General features: G+C 45.9%; 3 protein-coding genes across 5 annotated transcripts; 2 read left to right on the top strand and 1 right to left on the bottom strand.

Moving 5' to 3' along the window:
• Nucleotides 1–278: 278 nt before the first annotated feature.
• Nucleotides 279–811, top strand: tshba (thyroid stimulating hormone subunit beta a; the record flags this gene model as incomplete). The annotated part of the gene is made up of 2 exons (XM_080000142.1): nucleotides 279–440; nucleotides 545–811. 2 exons carry the CDS (start codon nucleotides 279–281, stop codon nucleotides 809–811), a joined length of 429 nt encoding a protein of 142 aa, XP_079856268.1.
• Nucleotides 812–3,305: 2,494 nt separating this feature from the next.
• slc25a55a (solute carrier family 25 member 55a) lies at nucleotides 3,306–9,574 on the top strand. 2 transcript variants are annotated; one of them, XM_080000137.1, is made up of 10 exons: nucleotides 3,306–3,411; nucleotides 4,297–4,403; nucleotides 4,755–4,880; nucleotides 5,124–5,179; nucleotides 6,598–6,688; nucleotides 7,327–7,445; nucleotides 7,536–7,731; nucleotides 7,817–7,971; nucleotides 8,313–8,388; nucleotides 8,483–9,574. In XM_080000137.1, the coding sequence occupies exons 2-10, from the start codon at nucleotides 4,384–4,386 to the stop codon at nucleotides 8,640–8,642; spliced, it is 999 nt and encodes a 332-aa protein (XP_079856263.1). In that variant the 5' UTR covers nucleotides 3,306–3,411; nucleotides 4,297–4,383; the 3' UTR covers nucleotides 8,643–9,574. The 2 variants fall into 2 exon arrangements, with proteins under 2 accessions (XP_079856263.1, XP_079856264.1); XM_080000138.1 differs by lacking the exon at nucleotides 3,306–3,411 and adding an exon at nucleotides 3,517–3,537.
• Nucleotides 9,575–9,657: 83 nt separating this feature from the next.
• On the bottom strand, nucleotides 9,658–19,031 carry tspan2a (tetraspanin 2a). 2 transcript variants are annotated; one of them, XM_080000140.1, is made up of 8 exons: nucleotides 18,899–19,031; nucleotides 16,216–16,318; nucleotides 12,469–12,566; nucleotides 12,054–12,128; nucleotides 11,851–11,943; nucleotides 11,646–11,711; nucleotides 10,773–10,856; nucleotides 9,658–10,652 (listed from the first exon to the last, which is right to left on the bottom strand). In XM_080000140.1, the coding sequence occupies exons 1-8, from the start codon at nucleotides 18,965–18,967 to the stop codon at nucleotides 10,587–10,589; spliced, it is 654 nt and encodes a 217-aa protein (XP_079856266.1). In that variant the 5' UTR covers nucleotides 18,968–19,031; the 3' UTR covers nucleotides 9,658–10,586. The 2 variants fall into 2 exon arrangements, with proteins under 2 accessions (XP_079856266.1, XP_079856265.1); XM_080000139.1 differs by having other exon boundaries at nucleotides 11,628–11,711.
• Between the last annotated feature and the right edge of the window lie 1,442 nt (nucleotides 19,032–20,473).

The following is a 20,473-nucleotide window of genomic DNA, read 5'->3' on the forward strand; positions in this document are numbered from 1 at the left end:
GACACGGGGTTCGATACTCGCCCTTCGTCAATGATGACAGATAACGAGGATGTGGGATAAATGGGGATTAGGATGTTCAAATAAATACCGCACATCGGGGATGTCGGACACGGCGTCGGACTTGAACCCGCACTCGCTCATGTGAGATAACAGTACAGGCAGAACTGCAGGGGAGACGAGGGGGATCGAGGACTCATACCGTCGGGTTGAAACCTATCGTCCATTCGTCAATATTCTAAAACTTTCCCTTCCGAGCAGGTCTGGTATTGTGGAGGCTGATGGATCCATCCGTGTTGGTTTGCGGGTTCCTCTTCCTGTTGTTCAAACCTGCTGTCCCAACGTGCATCCCCACTGACTACACCCTGTACGTGGAGAAGCCGGGGTGCGACTTCTGCGTGGCGATCAACACCACGAGTTGCATGGGATTCTGCTACTCCAGGGTACGTGCAGAAAAGTTGTGTCCAAATTGTTGGGACCGCTGCTACATTTCCGCTCGGAAACGTTTGAAAACCTGTTGTTTTTTCGCCCGTGTTGTGTCAACCAGGACAGCAACATGAGAGATCTGGTCGGCCCTCGCTTCCTCATCCAGAGAGGCTGCACCTACGACCAGGTGGAGTACCGCACCGCCGTGCTGCCCGGCTGCCTCGCGGACGCCAACCCCCTGTTCACCTATCCTGTGGCCCTCAGCTGCCACTGTGGCTCCTGCAAAACCGACAGCGACGAGTGTGCCCAGAGGAGCAGCGGCGACAGAGCTCGGTGCGCCAAACCCCTCAGACACCTCTACGAGAGCGACTTCCTGCTGCCTTTTTAATTCTCCCGCCGCCGCCGCCGCCGCGGCTGTCGTCATTTATTCTGCTGTCAATGTTTTCCTTTATGCCAGTTACTGCCCTGTAGCGAATACTGGTCTTTACTTCCACCTCCGCTGACTATCCTACAATACTATCACTTTATCACAGTACTCTATGTCAGACCTCATGATGTGATTTGCCCCCCCTGCTCCTGTGACTCACACAGTTTGTCGTACTCTCTGAAAGTCAGCACCGTGAAAGCAGCTCGATTAAAGCTTAAGTCTGTAAATAGAGCTCCGACTAATCTGTACTTGACATAATCACATCCTGGGCGCGAGGGCGGCACGCTGTCACACCGCAACACACACCAAAGTTTACTACTTAGCAGATACCGAGCTGAGTTCCACTAATAACCTCCCGCCGATAAATTGGTCATCGCACTCTTAACGCTGTTTTCCTCATATATTCATGAGCTGTACAATCCCTTCAGAAACTGATTAAACCCAGGGACGGGAAAGTGTTAAACTGCTGTCCACAGAATGGAGGCTAAATCATCTGTTTGGGAAACACTGCCTGACTCATCAAGCCAGCCATATGTGTGTCATGTGTCATGTGCCGGCTGAAGTGGGATTTGGGAAAGACAGCTGCAGTTTATTTATAAAGCAGCATCTCAGCGTGGGGAGGCCAGCATGACAATGACATGGAGCCATCACATGGGCCGTCAACGTCTTTCAATTCAGAAACTGGCGAGGAAACTTTGGCAATGTTTTTTGTTCGTTGACTTATTTACCGGACTCCTCGCTTATCCGGTGTTTCTATCTGGTCAGAGCTTGGACACTCAATGGAAAAGGAAAATTAAATATTCTATTGAAAAGAGTCTTTGAAGGATTACAGCATCATTCATTTGCCAAGAAGAGAAATTAAAAAGTGATGCTTTATATTCAGTTTGATGGAAAAAGGGTGTGGCCCTCATTGATTCTTTTTTTTTTTTTTTTCCCCCCCCAACAATCGAAAAACCAAACTTGTCTCAACAAAACAGCTTGTATTGCCGGGTTGAAATTCCCTTTGTACTGGGATTTCTAAAACCACAGCCATAATACCCCAATGGATGAAATACAATTTGCCTCGCTCAGCAGTCCAACAGAACAAACTATGTGGGACACATTCCTATTGCTATTGAATTAAGACACACCGCTACGGGTTTGTTTATGTCGTGTCACTCATCCACAAAAGGCTCGGAGGCTCGAGCTATTCAACCAGAGTTGCCACAAGAGTATAGCGTCACATAAAAGATCCCCGCTTTATTTCATTAATTTGAGTGTCAGGAAGCCAATTTGCCATAGCAACTCAAACACAAGCGTGGGACCAGCGTCCGCATGGGATGACACGTCGACGATAACAAATACATTCTGAGCGGGTCGTCAGTCCAGTAGACCATAAAAGAGGGTGGACGCAACATATGTTAGGTATTAGTGTAGTCTGGGTCATACTTTGTTGATATTCTTTAATCGTAAATCGGCCTTAACGCTGTAGAAGCGATAAGGCCGAAGATTGGAACATATACGGAATATAATATAATCCAATAGAATCAAACAGAATGTGTGTAGTGTGGTGTGTTGCGTGACGAATAAAGACTGTTTCTACTTTTTCTTTCTTTTCAGAATAGAATAGAATAATAATTGTATTGGTCTCACGGGTGCTAATGCACTTACCACACACACACACGCACACGCAGGCAGGGAGCGGTGACCCGAACACACACACACACACAGAACCGTGAATGGAGAATTTTGGCCTCTGCATTCCTCCCATTCTAGCCGTCCTTCTTCCAGGGGCAGCAAGGGGCAGTGGGGTGGGTGGCCCTCGCTACCTCGGCGTCCCGGGGGCCCATTCCAGGGCGTGGATCCATGTCGTGGTCGGGGCCAGGACAGGAAAACGTTCCGCATGTTTTTTTTTTCGTTTTGTTTTGGGTTTTTTTTTAAATTTGGGGTCTTTTTTTTTAAGTTGGAGGCGCAGAGAAGACGCTTTTTTTTTTGTGTGTGTGCACATTCCATGTCTTGACAGCGTTCCCAAGAACGGCGGCCGTTTGAACAGGCAAAATCGACTCCACCAACGACCACCGATTCTGGTTTCACTGGCAACGAACCCACGCCCCCTGTAGGTCCGTTGCCATGGCTGCACACTTACGTGGGCACCTGATCCTCGCGTTCACTTGGGGAAGAAAACCCGACGTGGCGCCCTGCAGATTAAATCGATGTGTCTTGGGCAGATGACATAACTGCATTCTATTCTCAGGTAAAAGTGGGAAATAAGGCGAGTATTATTATTATTATTATTATTTCCGTCGTATTGATGTGTTGATCTGGTCGATTGAAATTCGTCAGTCGGTGGAATTTTTCAATCCGGGACGTGGACACGAGCCAATCAGCGGCGAGTACATAAAGAAGCGACAATGTGATTGGAGGCCCATTGTGCGGTTTCAGTCCCGCCCACCGGCTGCCGGCCCCGCCCCCCTCCCCTGGGTAAAAGTGAATGGAAATTTCCACCGACGGCCGCTGTCTATATATCTCCAAGCCGCTCGCTCAGGCGGCTCACACGCGTTTCCTGCCGAAGACCCTACGAGGTAAGAGACGCGCTGAGCCTGCGGGGCGAACACTTTCAACATTGAAATGACACCAAGAAACATGACAAGGCTTACAAGACGAGACTAAGGTGCCGGCACGGGAGCGTTCCCGGGGAAGCTGAAACGGTGGGAATAACGGACGGCTTATCCCCCCCCCCCCCCCCCCCCCGCCGGCGGCGCGACCATTTCTACGATGGGTGGCGGATTCGAGAGAAACGTATCAAAGCGTTTCGCAAATGCCGAGTCCGCGATGGCGCCCGGCGTGTTTATACTGAAGACATCGTGCGTTTGACGTTCTCCTCCGTCTTAATTAGCAATTTGCTTCGAATGGGCGGAGACGCAGTTTCGAGGCGACTCGTCCGTTCACCCGGAGCCGCGGCCCGCGCCTGCGCCTGCGCCTGCGCCATTCCGTTCGAAGCGATTCGGGTGAATTCCTGCGAGCCGCGACGAATGCCCGTTTACGGCACGGCGGAAGCTGTGACGTGGCGCCGCCCGGCGGTCGCCCTGCCGCGTTCGGGTCGTCGGAGGGATCGGGAATTATGAGCTTCGCGCCGCGAATGCCGGTTGTGGGCTAAAAAACGACATTAAGTACACATACCCGGGACCTCGGAAGGGACCAGCCTGTGATTACGCGCTCGAGATTTGTTAGATGCGTGATCGGAGCGGGGCACCGGACAACAAATCTCACGAAACAAGCCGATATGACGTGTTTTGAGGGGCCTCTTTGTTAGTCGAAGAGAAAGAAGTGTCACATAACGACAATGAATAAAAGGTTCCTACGTCACGGCCCCGTTATCCTTATACTACGCAGCCGGATCAGCCGCAGCTCCGCGTGTGCGGGGGTGGAGTGTGTTACTAAACTGTGATTACCTGATTCCTTTTCAGGACTAATCTGTTGTCGGCTCAAGAAGACTTAAGAGCTACGAACCCGTTTATACCTTTATCGTCAAGCTACTCGAACTACACGTCGATATGTCTCAGCAGCAAATCAGGTAAATGTATTGTTGACATGCAATCCATAGATATTCATCTTTAACGGTAACGTGATGTCACGGCCTCTTACATCTCAATTTGCATAGTAGTGACAGTAGCTTGTGTGTGTGTGTTAAAACTTTTTTTTTTTTAAACACTCTTAAGCTGGGTGTGTATTTGGCGATTAACGATTATAGAATATTACTGTAGTCACAACATAAATAGAACAAGTCAATTTCAGTCACTCATCTGCTAAAGTTGCGTGGTAGTCGCGCCCCCTAATAAACACATCTTGTCGTTCTGAGCACCATGCGATGGGTTGATCGTCTTTCTGAACTTGCTCTAATGACGCCTTTCTCTCCTCCGTCCAGCCTCCCCGCCAAGCTGATCAATGGCGGCATCGCTGGCATTGTGGGGGTCACTTGTGTGTTTCCCATTGACTTGGCAAAGACCAGGTTGCAAAACCAGCGACCAGGTCAGCAGGTCTACAAAAGCATGTAAGTTCCATGTCATCGCCGTGAAGCTGTAGATTGAAGTGATCTTTGTTCACTTCCACGAACCATGAAGCTACATAATCCCTCTGGTATGAGGGGAGATTTTCCGCTCTGCAGCTGCTATAGATCCTTTTGTCCGTCTGATTATTTTCCCATAAATGTTGGGCTTTGACCGTCCAGTTACACAACCAGCCCTCGTATGGAATGAACCGTCGTGTGACCTTTTCCCACATTCCTCCCTTACAGGATGGACTGCCTTGTCAAGACTGTTAAATCTGAGGGATGCTTTGGAATGTACAGAGGTAAGGCCCGTTCTCGTTTGAGTTCAGAACGTGTAGGCAAATACATCTGCTTGTAGAGTTTGCTTTCAAACGGTCATATTGCAGAAGATGAGAGTAAAGAAACCCATAACAGGAGCCATAACATAATTATGATTTAGCCTAATTACATTTCCAGAGAACACCCAAATTCAGGATTAATGTTGTGTTTTGTTAAGTGTTGCTGAATATGTGATTTGTTTGCATAGTTTTTAAATATTTTTTCCACATATTGACCAATGAAAATGGACAACGTAGCTGTGCTGTCGTATCATAACTCTTACTGTGGCCTAAATAATCAGGAAAAATGTTTTGGTTTTTTTTAAGTCCTGTTGTCAATGTTAAAAGGCCATTGTGTGGCAGACTTAGTGTTAGAAGCAGTATGGAGGCCATTAGCCTGGGCCTCCACTTGTGTGAGGAATGCTGTTTGTTTGCATCTGTGTTTTTCATATTGCAGACTTGGGTCCCCCTGGGATATTGAAGGCTAGCCGATAAGGCGCAGCCACGCTGGAGGCAAATCATTTAATGGTTCTTACAATACTGCTCTTTTTAAAACTAGGCACATGTTTTTTCTTTCGATGTCTTTTTTTTATTTTATTTTTTGTCCTGTATCTTGTTTCCTTGTCTACATATTAGCAGTTATGCAAACTTCCTAACTCTGTTTGGCTGTCCTCTTAACTGTCCTTTTTTTTTTTTTTTTGCTGTTTGAATCTCAATTTATTGACAATGGCCTGTGCCGCTTGGGTTCATTTCTGCTATGACATCTCTGGTGACTTGATTAAATGTATTTTGCCATGGATGTGTTGTATCACATTTTCATGGAACTATTCGAGTCTAACCCAAGTCTCCATGACCAGAGTCAATAACCAGGGATTCATCTCATCTTTCATTAACCTTTTGAGTCCCTTCATTTAACATTCTGTCTGTCCTCAAATTATTGAGCTCATAGGTTTAAAAAATATATATATTATTATTTTTTAATAATCATACTTTTGCAATTGTTACTAAGTGTAACATCTGAAAGTGAAACCTTTTGTTTAACTTGAAGGTGACTTTCACAACTTTTCTCTTTGCATCCCCTTCTGTTTTTTTTCCATTTACCGTTTATTTTTCTTTGCTCTGCTGTTTTTGTCTCTCTCTTTCCCTCTCAAACTCATGTAGTTGCATTTTTCTTGAAATGCCTCCCCCTCCCCCATCACCATGTGTGAAACTACCATTTAAGCATTTGTCTTGTCTTTCATGTTTTTTATTTTATTTTTTTTATATCCTGAGCTAGATTAAACAGTCAATGGAATAATTGCATTCTAATGATAGTGACAGAGAATGTTTTGAGAATGTTGTGACATGCACTGTAGAAGCTTGATTCTGAGTTTATTGCTAATTTTAAACTGTTTTGTCTCCAGGTGCCGCTGTGAATCTGACTTTGGTCACGCCCGAGAAGGCCATCAAACTCGCGGCCAATGACTTGTTCCGCCATCACTTTGCCAGAGACGGGTACGTGGAATGTGGTTTTTAGTCAAAGATAACATTAGGGCCCTGCCTGACTTGGGATTTTGTCAGTAGAATCGTATTCGGCTGCTCAATGCAATATTTGACTATTTGGGAATGGGGGCTATAGGCGAGATAGGTTACCGCCTTGGGCGCTGTCCCGAGAGGGGGCGGGCGATGGGGCGACTTCATGCAGCTATCCCTCTTCGACGGCACCGACGATGTGAAAATAAAAAAAACGGTGTGTTGTCATTTTAGATGAAATGAAACAAGTGCATGTGGAACGAAACCCTGTGCATAATGAGGATAATTCTTCATGCGTAATGCACACACTGTCTTTAGTTGTCTTATTTGGAGTAATTGGGCACGGCGATCGGGGCGCACAGAGAGCCAATATAATACACAAAGAAGAAAAAAAGAATTCCTCATTGAAATGTTATCCCTGTGCATTTTGTAAGCTGCTTTCTGTTTTATCCTGTTACTGTAATGCACAATGACTTGAAAATAAACTGACTGACGGGTTTCCCACTGATGATTCGACTCGTCGCCTTTCAGGGGGCGGCCCTAGATAAGACGGCACTTTATTGATCTCAAAATGCTTTAAAAACATGTTGAAAGTCCTGTAATGTGTTTACGTTCCACAGAAAGGGGCTGACGGTATTCAAGGAAATGCTAGCGGGCTGTGGTGCCGGCATGTGCCAAGTTGTAATCACCACCCCCATGGAAATGCTCAAGATTCAGCTCCAGGATGCCGGTAGACTAGGTGAGACGAGGTTGATCAAAAAATACGAGGGATATCTCTGTCACGTCGTGTAGGATGTCACTGAATTAAAAGTCCTCGTTTGTTCCCAAGCCGCCCAGCAGAGGAAGCCCAGCGTCATGTCTCCATCCAAGCTGGTGGCCACCAACACCATGCTCAGCCGCTCGTACAACGTGGGACCGGCGGCCGCGGGGCCCCGGCCGGTGTCAGCCACTCAGATAGCGAGGGAGCTGCTCCACACCCAGGGCATCCAGGGTCTCTACAAGGGTCTGGGGGCCACGCTCATGAGGTAAAGTCTCCTTGTTTTAAATAGGTGAGTCACGACATCCATTCGTCTTCAGCTTTCTAACCGGAACCTTTTTTCTCTCCATCAGGGATGTTCCGTTCTCCGTCATCTACTTTCCTCTGTTTGCCAACCTTAACCGCCTTGGAAAACCCGCCCCGGAGGAGTCTGCTCCCTTCTACTGGGCTTTCCTCTCAGGCTGCTTGGCTGGATCTACAGCTGCGGTGGCGGTGAATCCATGTGACGGTGAGCGTGCACGTCAGCAGCTGTGTTTCTGTTGTGCGGCGCAGACCTCGGAGCTGTCTGTTATTACACTGTCTGATTTGCAAGTGTTTGAGCAGATTGAAATTGAAATTATTTTAAATCGACGATAGAAATGTGACAAAGCTGAATGTGAATTGGTTGAATTTCCGTTCGTTGGGTTGAAGCAAATAAACAGTCTTCCCAAATTGTTATGTTCTAATGCCGGTAAATGGCTCTTTTGCAGTACGTGGACATTACAAGTTAAAGACCATGAAACTCGTGACCGTGGTGCCATGCAGTTTTTAGCTTGTGGCTTATCGTTTATTTATTTATCATTTTCTTAGTGGTGAAGACCAGACTCCAGTCCTTGAACAAGGGCTCAAATGAGGAGGCCTACAACGGTGTTGTGGATTGCGTGAGGTGAGACAACGGACTTCCTTAAGAATATAATTCTCATCTCCTATAAAAGACTTATTTTGGAGTTAATTATTATTTTTTTCCCCTCCATCTACAGTAAGATCATGCGGAAGGAGGGGCCGTCTGCTTTCCTAAAAGGTGCCGGCTGCCGAGCGCTGGTCATCGCCCCTCTGTTTGGTATCGCACAGGTCATGTACTTTGTGGGAGCGGGAGAATACATCCTGGACAACTCTCCCCTCCGCCTGCTATCTCCGTGAGCTACAGCTCAGCAGCTCATCTCCCCACTGGCTGGCTCTGCACAGACTCCTACACAGGATGAAGTACATCTGCAATGTCAGGCAGCTCTACACTATGGGTGTACCAAAAGAAAAAATGAAGTTGTCAAAACTTCTGTTTTTCAACTTTCACATGGTTTCAAAGCTGTGTTGCACTTTGTTTTTTTTTCCCCCACTAGATGTGTATTTGGTGGGCTGTGCCCAATGCACTTGCAGCTATCAGCCTTTTGGGGCTACGACTGAGAACTTGCTGTGGCAGTTCTAGGTTTCCCTCTGTGAGGGGAAATGAGGTGACTTGAACAAAGGGGCAAAACTTCCTTATCCACACTTGATTTGCCCGTTGTCAGATTTATATTTGAAGTTGTTGAATTGCAGTACTGCATGTTTCCATGTACTTGTAACCTAATGAAAAAGCCTCCGTTATAACTCACAAGGGCTGTACTTTTTGGTCCACTTTACACATGCAGATTTTTTTTTTTTTTTTAGAATTATTTTATATGCTTTTGCAGACAAAGTACAATGTTTAGTTTGACTGTTTTTACAACAATTTCCTGCTGGTATTGGACCATCTCGTTTACCAAACCATGAATATTGTGTCCTGTTTATAAGCGCTACAGCAGTCTAAACTACGTGCAGTCTTTGTATGTTAATATTCTGCCAATACTTGAGATGCATTTATGCACACTATGTGGTTACTCACATACATTCATCTAAAATGATGGAATTGGAAATGCTTGACAATGCATTGTAGACTGATATGTACTCAAGATGTAATCACTTTTGCTTTATATGCCTTAATAGAGCAGTAAATGGTCTCGGCACAACTAGACTGGTGTGACTACATAGGGAAAATACTGTTACAATATATTTGTGTTTGTCAGTGTTTTTGTACATAAACTTATGAATACATGCCTGCCTACATTAATGACTTGTCCCTGCGTACTTGTATATCAAATTTTCAGCTTGTCACTTACCTGAAAATGTTGTGAGCAAAAGCACCAATTATATCTTTTATTTTGGCTTACAGTCTGTTATGAGCTCACAGTAACTGCATTATATCAAATTCACATCTCATTGGCACCAACAAAATTTACATCAATGATACACACCAAATGCAAAGAAGCTCAGTTATACATAGTATTGTTTTAAAAAGGGATGTCAAGTTCCTTGTTACAGCAATTAGATATGTACAGTTGAGTTTCTCATCAGACCCTTTACTAATTCTTTGGGTTGATCACAAGTTTGCACTTTATTATGCTTTTTCTAAGACACTTCTAAAATGCAGCAAATAAGTCCAAAATGAAATGCTTAAGTTCTGTCAGCTTCTCTGGGGGAACTACAGGCACAGAATTAGGCCAGTCCTCAAAACATTCAAGCACACAGGTAATTACCGGCATTAGATCATTTGTTACTTAAAAGTCATGACATCAAATAAATAATGTTAATTTACAGATTGTTGTTCCCCCATTACAGAAATACTCCTCAGTCATAGCATCCCTGTGTCAAAAGGTTTTCGAGATAATGCACCGTGTTATAACTCCCGCAAATAAGTAGGAAAGCCATACCCACTACAGGTTGCTAAAAACGTGACGCTCGAGCCAAATGCTCATATTTAAAAGAGAAAATAAATTATTATTTGAATTAGGTTTTAGTGCTGGTGGATTTGAGGAGATTGCTTTTAAAAAAAAAGTGTCCCATCATATACCACTGAGTTCATTGCTGGATGCTGGGAAGGATGTTGATTGGGAGCTCCAGCTCGGGTACTGTAGTGTTGCTCTCATTGGAATATTCCTTCAACCTCTCAACCAAATTGTCCTGGAATTACATCAATTACACAAAACAACTTTGTGGGCTTCAACTTCTGCACATGGGTTAATAATTAGGGGATCATCGAGTCTGTGGAGGAGGGTGGATGCATCTGGTGGGTTATATAACCTCTCTGCTGTTCCTCACCGCACAACAGAGAACCATACTGAAGATCATTCCTATGATCTAAACAAAGGGAAAAGGCACACACTTTAAACCATTTCAATTCAGAAGTCACAAGCAGAACATTTACTGTTACTTCCTGTTTATCAACATGGACGTTTTCACATCTGTTGTGATGCTCACCATGACTCCTGAAAGGCCAATCCCAACATATCCGATAATATAGAGCTTTTCGTTGAAGAAGTCAGTTATTGCCGTCAGACAGTCCTGTGAAATAAGCACAAGATCATTATAATACAATATTAAAGATAAATGTTCTGTTTCATCAACTATATTTGTGAGTGAAAAAAAAATCACTCACTCACTCACACACGACCTTGTCGGCATTAAGTCTTCGTACTTTCTCATATATTTGTTGGTTTAATGGGTTGTCCATGAAGGACAAAAATAGCCTCAACAGTATTGCGAAACGTCTGCTCCAAGATAACTGGAGCCCAGCAAAGAGACTTGTTGCTCCCTCAGGGGGAAACGGGCAGAAGGAGCCCAGAAAGTAAGAAGAGCCAATCTGACCATGATCCGTCCAGTCAATTCACTGTAATGCTGTCAAGCCGGCGTCACAATGGGCCCCCTAGGACAACAAACCGCTACTCGGAATCCTTCATACCTTCTGCTACCAGGAGACTAAATGTCGGCAGGAGCCATTTGAAATGATGACGCTACATTCTTTTAACTCAGTTGTTATATGAACGATGACAAATGTTGTTTTTTTTTGTTTTTCTTACTGCTGCTCGTTTATTGACCTGTTGCCGTATAACTACTCTGCCTGTGAGTTTTGGAGTTATGTGTTTGGACTGGGTGAACTGCAAATGTATTGCCCTTCTTGGGATCTCCATCTATCTATCTATCTTCCTTTGAATTAGTGTGATTAATGGCTGTGCATATAGGAATAAAGTATGCCTCTGGAATCTTGAACACAGCAAGATACAGCGCAGTTCCGTTGTTTAAAACCTGTGCCATACTGCCACCGTGTGGTCAGACCGTGGTACTGCAGCGCACCTTCACCTCCTCCTCTTCCTCAGGGCACAGAGCCGGGCTTGGCGTGGATCCCCCGCAGCAGTTCAGCTACGATGAAAGAAAAAAAAAAGTAAAGTACAGTGACAGTGAAAAGAGAATATTATGACCCTTTCAGCACACTACGCTATACACTCACTGACAAATAATAATCAAAAAGTCAAATAAAGTCGAACAATATTCTACTTACCACAGTGTGGTACATGGTTGCTATCGCCGTGCCATTGGTATTGGAGTTGTCAGCAATAGAGCTGCTGTAAAACTTCTGCACTTCCTCCACGATCTGATATTGGGAATAAAAAAACAGAAAAGTACTCGTGCTGTGGTTTGTGTTGCAGAAAATTTGTAGCTGTTGAACATTTCACACATGGCAGGCTATGAGTAACGCCGTACCTGATCCTTGTTCAGGAATCCAAATACCCCCGCCGCAACCTCCGCGCCAAAGATGATCATGAGGGAAACGAAGAACTGTGGAACAGAAGAGAGCTTGAACGGCGTGAGGTTTGTGTGCAGCAGCCTCGCAAGCTGTGAGGGTGATTATGTCGGGAAACCGTTTTCGTGGGGAGTCCAGTGACTTGAAAACCAACAACAACGGGTGAACCTTTAGGTGAACCTGGGATTTGCACTTTTCCAATGTAACATCTGGCGGTGCAGTGTACAAAAACACCTGTCTTTTCTGATAACATTATAAAAACAACAACAACAACAACAACAACAACAACAAAAAACAGCACGTCCAGGAGTCTTAACACGTACACACTGGAGGACAACACTTCAGACCGTAGAATCTTAAAACGCTTCCACCCACCGATGCGAGGAGACACTGGGATTCGCGCACGGCACCGAAACAACCGAAGAAGCCCACCAGCATCATGAGCCCGCCTCCGCCGACCAGGATGTAGACGGCTGGGGAGAGGAGAGGAAAGGGGCGAGAGGGGATCAGCGCCCGATTGGCCGGTAACAGCATGTTAAACGAACCCGCGTTAAGATCGTCAAACACCGCTTCACGGGAAACCGCTCCGCTCCTAATAGAGGACCGTGATGCCCCGTCGGGTGACTGCAATTCGGAGCCGAAGCTCACGGTGGCAGCAGAATGCAGGTGGTTTGCAGACCACTGGGAAGGCGGAAATCAAGGTATTAAAGATCGTATCCGATGTGATCAAAAGGTATTCAAATCCCTCTTACGCCCCGTGCACCAAGTCTTTTTTTTTTACAATCGCATTGTATATATTCCCTCATATGTATTCCATTTCAAATCGCTCTGTACCAGCTTGTCTCCTTTGATGAGGCGTTAGTTTTTATTTTATTTCATTTTTATTTTAAACTTTGAGAAGGATCTGGGTTAAATCCGTGAAGGAATCAACCTCTTTTAGTGCATCTTTGTGGTTTACTGGTTCAAGAGACGAGAAGTCAACGGACCATGCTGTACAATCACACGAGAAACCCCTGTAATCGCCACCCAGCCTCCCAACCTTTTTTCCCCCCTGCAGATACCCCCCCCCCCGAAATCAAACCCGATTGAACCTGAGAACCCACTCTTCAAGAGCTGATAATATATGTACATTTCTTCAAAATATTTCCTCGCGGTGGGCGGTAACTTTAGTTTAGTGCTTGTGCAAATACTCACGTGGGCTTTTTGAACCGATATTTGACTATTAGGAGGCTTCACGACCCCTCACAACCGTCTCTGATGACATACATCTGATGGGGTCAGGCACCACGTGTTGAGAACCACTGGTGCCGAGGGACATCAGACTACATGATTAGGGCCTCGTGTGGCTGATCCCACAGCCCTGCCCTCCTCTGAACCCCGCCCATGTCTGACTGTCCGGGAGAAGTATGAAGAGTTTGGCCGTATTTATGTAATGTAGAGTCGCTGAACAAGGGCCATTCACAAGTGTCATCATTTATGGATCTATCGCAGAAATAAGTTCACCTTTTATATGTAACAAAAATACATCTCTAAACCTCACCGTCACTGCAACAGTGCAAGCCTCGCATCCGGCACCTCATTGGTCTTCTCAGTGGAGGGTCAGGGGTTCGGTGCCCCGCTACCAGCCGCTGGGTTTTCTCCACCTCCCCAAACACGGGGATGGCATTACCTCATCTGCTGCTCCCTCGCTCCCGGCCCTGGCAACCGAGCTGCTCAGAGCGTAACCCTACACCGGGGCCGTCCCCGAGGCCCGCGTTCAGGACCCCGGGCCCCGAACACGGGGCCGCGGTAACCGACGCCGCAGTTTAATTAACCCACACGGGGGGGGGGGCGAAGGCAAGCTGTTGTTTTCCTGCCTCGGCTGAACGGAGCAGAGACGCCGCCAAGACCATGTCCGCTGTGAGTACGCCGCGAGAATGAGACGCGCTGCTTCGAATAAGAGTCGTCCGGACGCAAGATGGAAAGAACACCGTAATCTGTGTGGTGGTTGTATGCACGAGGGGGTGCGTTCACATTTGGTTTCGGTCGATGATGAATGTGACTTTTTTTGTTTTTTGTTGTTCTTGTTTTTTATTTTTTTTGTTGAAGCTGAGGGGAAGGTATCAGTTGAAATCCAAATCCATTAGTGTGACGCACACACGCACACGCACACACACACAAACACACACACACACACAGTTCGGTTTAAGGATTGTATACAAGCGCGGAGGTGACAGCATGGAAAGTGAATCACCCGGAGAGAATGCTGCCATCTTGTCCTCTTATGGTATCGCTCTTCTGTCTGGCGTCCCGTAAACGTCTCCCTGCGAGACGTTTCATATCGTCAGTCCCACGCCACCGTTTTGCGCGGCCCGAGGTTCTTAATGTTTATTTTTGTTGCCAAGGCCGCTCTGGAGGGACACACGCGCGCGCGGCGCTGCGATCAACCCTCAGCACCGATCTCGGAGAAAACGGCGGGGGGAAAAAAATAGAAATTAATTGTTCGGGCCGAGTCAACTTCTACAGTCGATTGCAGCCGGAACACGAGGGTGGCTGCAGGGCAGATGCCACCTTATTGAGAGCCGAAGCCGGGAAGTTTAGAGATATGAGATGAAATTAAATTTTGCATGTGAAATTTTACCAAAATAAGCACACACTATCAATATATAGTGAAATTGTCATTATCAGACTTTAAATCGGATGATGGAATTCAAATGAATCCCATGGCTTAATTTGAATTACCGGCTGGTTAATGTGTGAGCAGTCGCGCATATTTGGCTGCGACGCCCGATATCATAACTGCTGCTTTCATCCTTTCAGCACGCCGGCCGACGTTAATCGCCGGTCACCTGCCACGCCCCAAGCGAGCGCCTCCACCCCGAGGACGCGCGAGCGACCAGACAGTGAGCTGATAGAGTGAAGTCACCGTTTTAGGTCACGCTCCAAGCGGGAGGAACAAGAAGAGGCTTCATTCTCAGTCTCCTCGGCCTACGAGCAGGGAGAGACAAGGCCTATTGTGCGGAACGCTGCACGCTGCACCGAACGCCAAGCAGTCACCGGGAACAGAAATCTGGAACGGTTCACAACAACCTGCGTGGGAGACTGTCTATGGTCGACTGCGTACATTGTTGGAGAACATTATGACAGCGTTATGAAATACAGTGCAAGCTATTGTTGCAGCTGTGCCAGAAGCTGTTTGAACATTTCAGCTTCTGGATTAATAATTGCTTATTTATGGACAATCAAACCAACCCCAGATCAGTTGTCTAATTTCTGTTGCTCTGATGGTGCCACCATCAACTGATATGAGAAAATAATATTTTCTGAAGCCATTTAAAACAAAAAACATGGAATAAAACTGACTGAAAATCAGGGTTAGAGTAAGTTTATGGCCAAGTTTATGTATTTTTTTTTTTTTTTTTTTTGCAAAATTCAAATATTAATTGTCATCTTTGGATAAAAAATAGAATAATATAAGCCCAAATTAAAGCCACCGTGTGGTTTTCGTGGGGAAAAAGAAGGCAATAACTCCTCTCCCGATTTTTAAAAATTTTTTTTTATTTATTTTTTTTATAATCACGGAAGGAAAATAACGTGGCAACAAGTGATTTAACGAGTTGAATATTCCAGAATAAATGACTTTATTTTGCCGGGAGGGAAAAAAAGAAAGAAGAAGTCCAGACGACAAGCAGGTAGCGGATTGATTTCGGGGCAAGATATGAATTCATGAGGTATGCATTCTGAGCGCAAGTCCAAACGAGTCTTTATTGGTGGAACTGGTGTGGGAAGAAACTGAAGGACAGAATACATATATGGGCAGGGCCGGCGCTTCCGGTAGGCCAAGGCTGCCATCCCGAAGGGGGCTCGGTCACTCTCTTAACCCCCGCCCCAATTGTGTCCCATGTGCCCTTCTTTTTACTTTGAGCACCTGCCCCTCTTAAGGTCTCTGCACGGGCCTGCATTTTAGCACCAGGTTAATCCAGGTTGAGCAGGTGGTTTTTAAGACAATTTAATTCATGGAATGAGGTCTATTACAGCTGATATTAAAGCTGATTACAGCTTTAAAAAAAAAAAGAGGATTCAACTCATTCACTGATCTCAGTGCAAAGCTCCAAGAAGAGTTCCTGCCGGATGGTGACGTACCGATGAAGAAGCTGTCGGGAGCTCCATCGCCCGCCAGGAGCTGCACGGTGTCCGGGTCAAACCTCAGCCACAGCCCGATGGCAAGCACCAGCGAGCCCGACAGCTGAGGAGGAAACCAACACACACGTCACGATTACCTCTGAAGGACTGAGTGGCTTTAAATAGAAATACATCTGTGGGCAGAAAAGAAACAGGGTTTTGCTGATGAGTCACGGTGAGTTTTGATCTGGTGGGCGAAGGCGCGGCGCGCGGGCAGGAAGCGAGGAGCAGATTGTCAGGTGCGATGCTCCTGGCGGCTCTGACGCACCGCTCCCAGAAATAAACCCATCGATTGAAATCCGGTAGGGGGACGCGGCGTCGGCGGGAGAAACGCAACGCCCGTGTCCTTCCGGCGGCCACCGAAGATGCAAGTTCTGTTTGGAAAAGCCCTACAATCCGGGGGAATAATAATTCGACGGCGCTGCATAAACGGGGTGAGCAGAACGACGGCAGGTCCTCTCGCGTCTCAGAGCAAACCGATCAATTTCGCTCTGCGCTTAACTGACAATAGCGCGAGCAAGTTGTTCGCCGAACGGAAAAACGCCTCCAGCCGCCCGCGTTGCTCGGGATCAGGGAAGCTCGCTGGTTCATCAGGTGCAGCCACAAAAGTCCCACTCGTCCTACACCGAGCCTCTAGGGATCCACTCTGAGAGGAATATTGATTACCAATACATTTAGATAAATAGTGAATAAATGGGGCGGGGGACTTCTATAACAAACAATCGTGACAGTATGGATTTCCACAGCGTCACTCGCTCGCGGCAGGGTCCTGTGTGCATTGGAGCCGCCGTCTCACTGGGTCCGGGTGATGTAAGTCACGCTGGCAACGTACTCCCGTTGGCACAGAGCTCCCAGAACGGCTGTGAACTGTACGCCCCTTTTGGCCGAGCTCGCAACTCATTGTTTATAGTCCCCGACCCACTCCCCGGAAAACAAAAAAAAACAACAAAAAAAAAAAAAACGAAAACAAAAAGGCAACTGTCTGTTTGGGTGACACCACTCTGAAAGACAAATGGCCGTTTTATAGCAGGGAAGATATCATCAGATGCAGACGGATCGAGACGATACTCCATCAATTGGTCGTAAACGAATCCACTGAAGCCGGTCTGAGTTGATGACGTCAACGTACACTGTCAGGCCGACTGTACATCTTTGTTTGGCCTTTCATTTCATATTATTTCACCCCACATATGACTGGAACTGGATTTTCTTTTTTAAATTTATCTTCTGGTGACACAGCATGAGCTCCTCCCTTGACAGAACCGTGTACCGTGTAAAGAAAAAAAAAAAAAGTGAAAAACTACATTTTTTTTTAAATGCATTCCAAATAGCCCAACACAAAGACTGAGGGGAAACCGCGTTTCCAAATGTACTCACAGCTAGTTTTCTCACATTGTGACCCGACAACAGACAGGTTGACACCGAGCGTTTCCTTGAAGTGGACCACGAGAAGTTATTTGCGCTTAATTTAAACGATTTAAAGTCGTTTTATAATGGCCTGCCAAGCCAGAGCCACAGGTAACGGCCTCGCTGTCTCCGCCTCGTACGGTAAAAACGAAAAGAAAGTGTGCGTGACGTGGTCAAGACAGAACGAGGTCGCGCGTTGGAGCGCCACACGTTTCCAGCAGGGCTGTCGTTCTGGTGGCGAAATGGAAATGGAAATGGAAATGGAGAACGGGGGCCGCAGCTGATTTTAACGCCTGCACTGCAGCGTGAGGCCATGTCGAGCAAAGTCGTATTGAGTACCAGCAGTGGGCTCGCCAGGATGTAGATGCACCATGAATCAAAAGAGGAAGACAAAAGGAAACCGAACACAGCTTAGAGAACAAATGATGTAAGCTGATAATTGAATAAGGAAATTAAATAATGAGGATAACTGTACAAGAGGGTTTGAATAACAGTCGTGTGTTAGATAGATAGATAGATAGAGACAGATAAATAGATAGATAGATAGATAGATAGATAGATAGATAGATAGATAGATAGATAGGTAGAGACAGATAGATAGATAGAGACAGATAGATAGATAGAGACAGATAGATAGATAGAGACAGATAGAGACAGATAGATAGATGGATAGATGGATAGACAGAAACCGATAGATAGATAGATAGATAGATAGATAGATAGATAGATAGATAGATAGAGACAGATAGATAGATAGAGACAGATAGAGACAGATAGATAGATGGATAGATGGATAGACAGAAACAGATAGATAGATAGATAGATAGATAGATAGATAGTGGAGGGGGGAAAAGGGAGTGGGAGAGGGGTGCAGGTCGATAGATGTTTTCCAAGCATCATTCCATCTCGGTACAATGGCCAGTTATCATTATTGTTAGTATCGTATTCACCGCGCCGCCTCACAACAATAACAAACATTATTCAAAAATGCAAAACGACAGACGTTACAGAACGACCGCACGGAGGAGTCGCGGGGCGGGGGGGGGAGATAAAAACAGCAAATAATAACAGCAAATAACAACCAGCCCAAACATCCCGGCGGGGCGGGATTCAACAGGGTTGCCCCTGCAACACAAAGGTGAGCACTGAGGCACAATGGAGCGTCCTGAGCTTCTCCGTGCGACAGCGTCCCTGTGCCGAGCGCCACTGCAAGCCCCTTCCCCGCAGGGCGACTCACCCAGAATATGAAGTTGAAAACGAAAAGCAGATACTTCACGCATTTCATCCCACCCCGCACCGTGCCCATGGCGCCGAACACGAGGTACAATCCTTGAGGAAACTCGAGGAGGGTGCAGCCAAGTCCTGGAGGCTTCAGGCGGAGGACTATGAACGAGCGGCACCGCCACGCAGGACCGAAACACTGGCGCTGCGGGTGCGCCCCTCAAGCGCCGCCCATTTCAGTGCCAGTGTGTAACGTGTAGGACGTAGTGCGTGTTTTCCCGTGGGACTTAGTGTTTGTACACCCCCCCCCCTCTTATTCATTGTTTGATTCATTATTATTATTATTATTATTATTATTATTATTATTATTATTATTATTATTATTGTTGCCACCATCATTATTGTCATTGTTATCAGCATTACTATCATCAATATTATTATTATTATCATTGTCATCAGAATTATCAATTGTTATTGTTGTTTTGGCACCGGCCCTGCCCTTATATGTATTCTGTTACCTGTTATCTGTTATCTGTTATCTGTTATCTGTTATCTGTTATTTGTTATTTGTTATTGTTATTGTTGGGCAGCCCCGTATTGTTGTTGTTCAGGAAAAAAAAAAGTACCTGCATTTTGAAGCCAAAAACGATCTGGAAAACCAACTTCGGCGTTACACACGAACACACTTTTTTTTTGAACCGGCCTGTCACAAAGACCTCGTGGTTGAAGTTCAGTCCAAATCAATCCACATACAGAGCAGATATTACACGGACTAGCCTGTACATCCGATGCTGAAATATGTCCAACCCGGCTAAAACGATCTGGCACGATACTTCGGCATTAGCTACGAACACTGTTGAGGTGTCGTTTAAACCTCGACTGTATGTCCACATACGGAGCAGACATGAAAAACCTAACAGCTATAAACAAAAAGGTTGGTCTCGGGTTAACACGTCACACGTCTCATTCTAAAATGAACGAGATGAGATTTATAGTAAGACGCTTTATGACGCCATCATATTATTTACTATAAATGTACAGATTCCGATGAGAACGGCCGGTTAGACCGTGGACTGTGACACTCTGTAGTCTTTAGACGTCACCAAACTATCTATACACTTGTATATTTATATCGCACCTGGTTGATGTCAGTCGATCTGTTATTCGATATTGATATTTGAAATGGGTGGTCCACATTACTTTGCCGGATTGATTAAAGAAATGATAAAAACGAATCCTTAAAATGTCGTCAAAGCATCCCTCGACAACACTCAAATATGCGGCTGAGTGATGCGTTCAAGTCCCAGCAAGGCGTGCAATGGTAATTACCCACAGAAATACCACAACGTTTTCATCTTTCGTGGAAACGTAACTTACTGAAAAATGCGATCCAAGTAAAAACTCAACAAACTCAACTCAAACTCAACAAATAAACGACATGCCCGACACGGCACCAAACGGCCAACCGCCACTGAGAGGCCATGCTCTATTTCCGCAGACAACCCGGTGAGTTGTAACAATGGGAAGTTCTGGTTTACAGGCAAACATGGACGGTTGTTTTAAAAATAGTAGGGTTGCGCTGTGTAAACCC

Source organism: Zeus faber, assembly GCF_960531495.2.
Source record: "Zeus faber genome assembly, chromosome: 5".
Taxonomy (NCBI): Eukaryota; Metazoa; Chordata; class Actinopteri; order Zeiformes; family Zeidae; genus Zeus; species Zeus faber.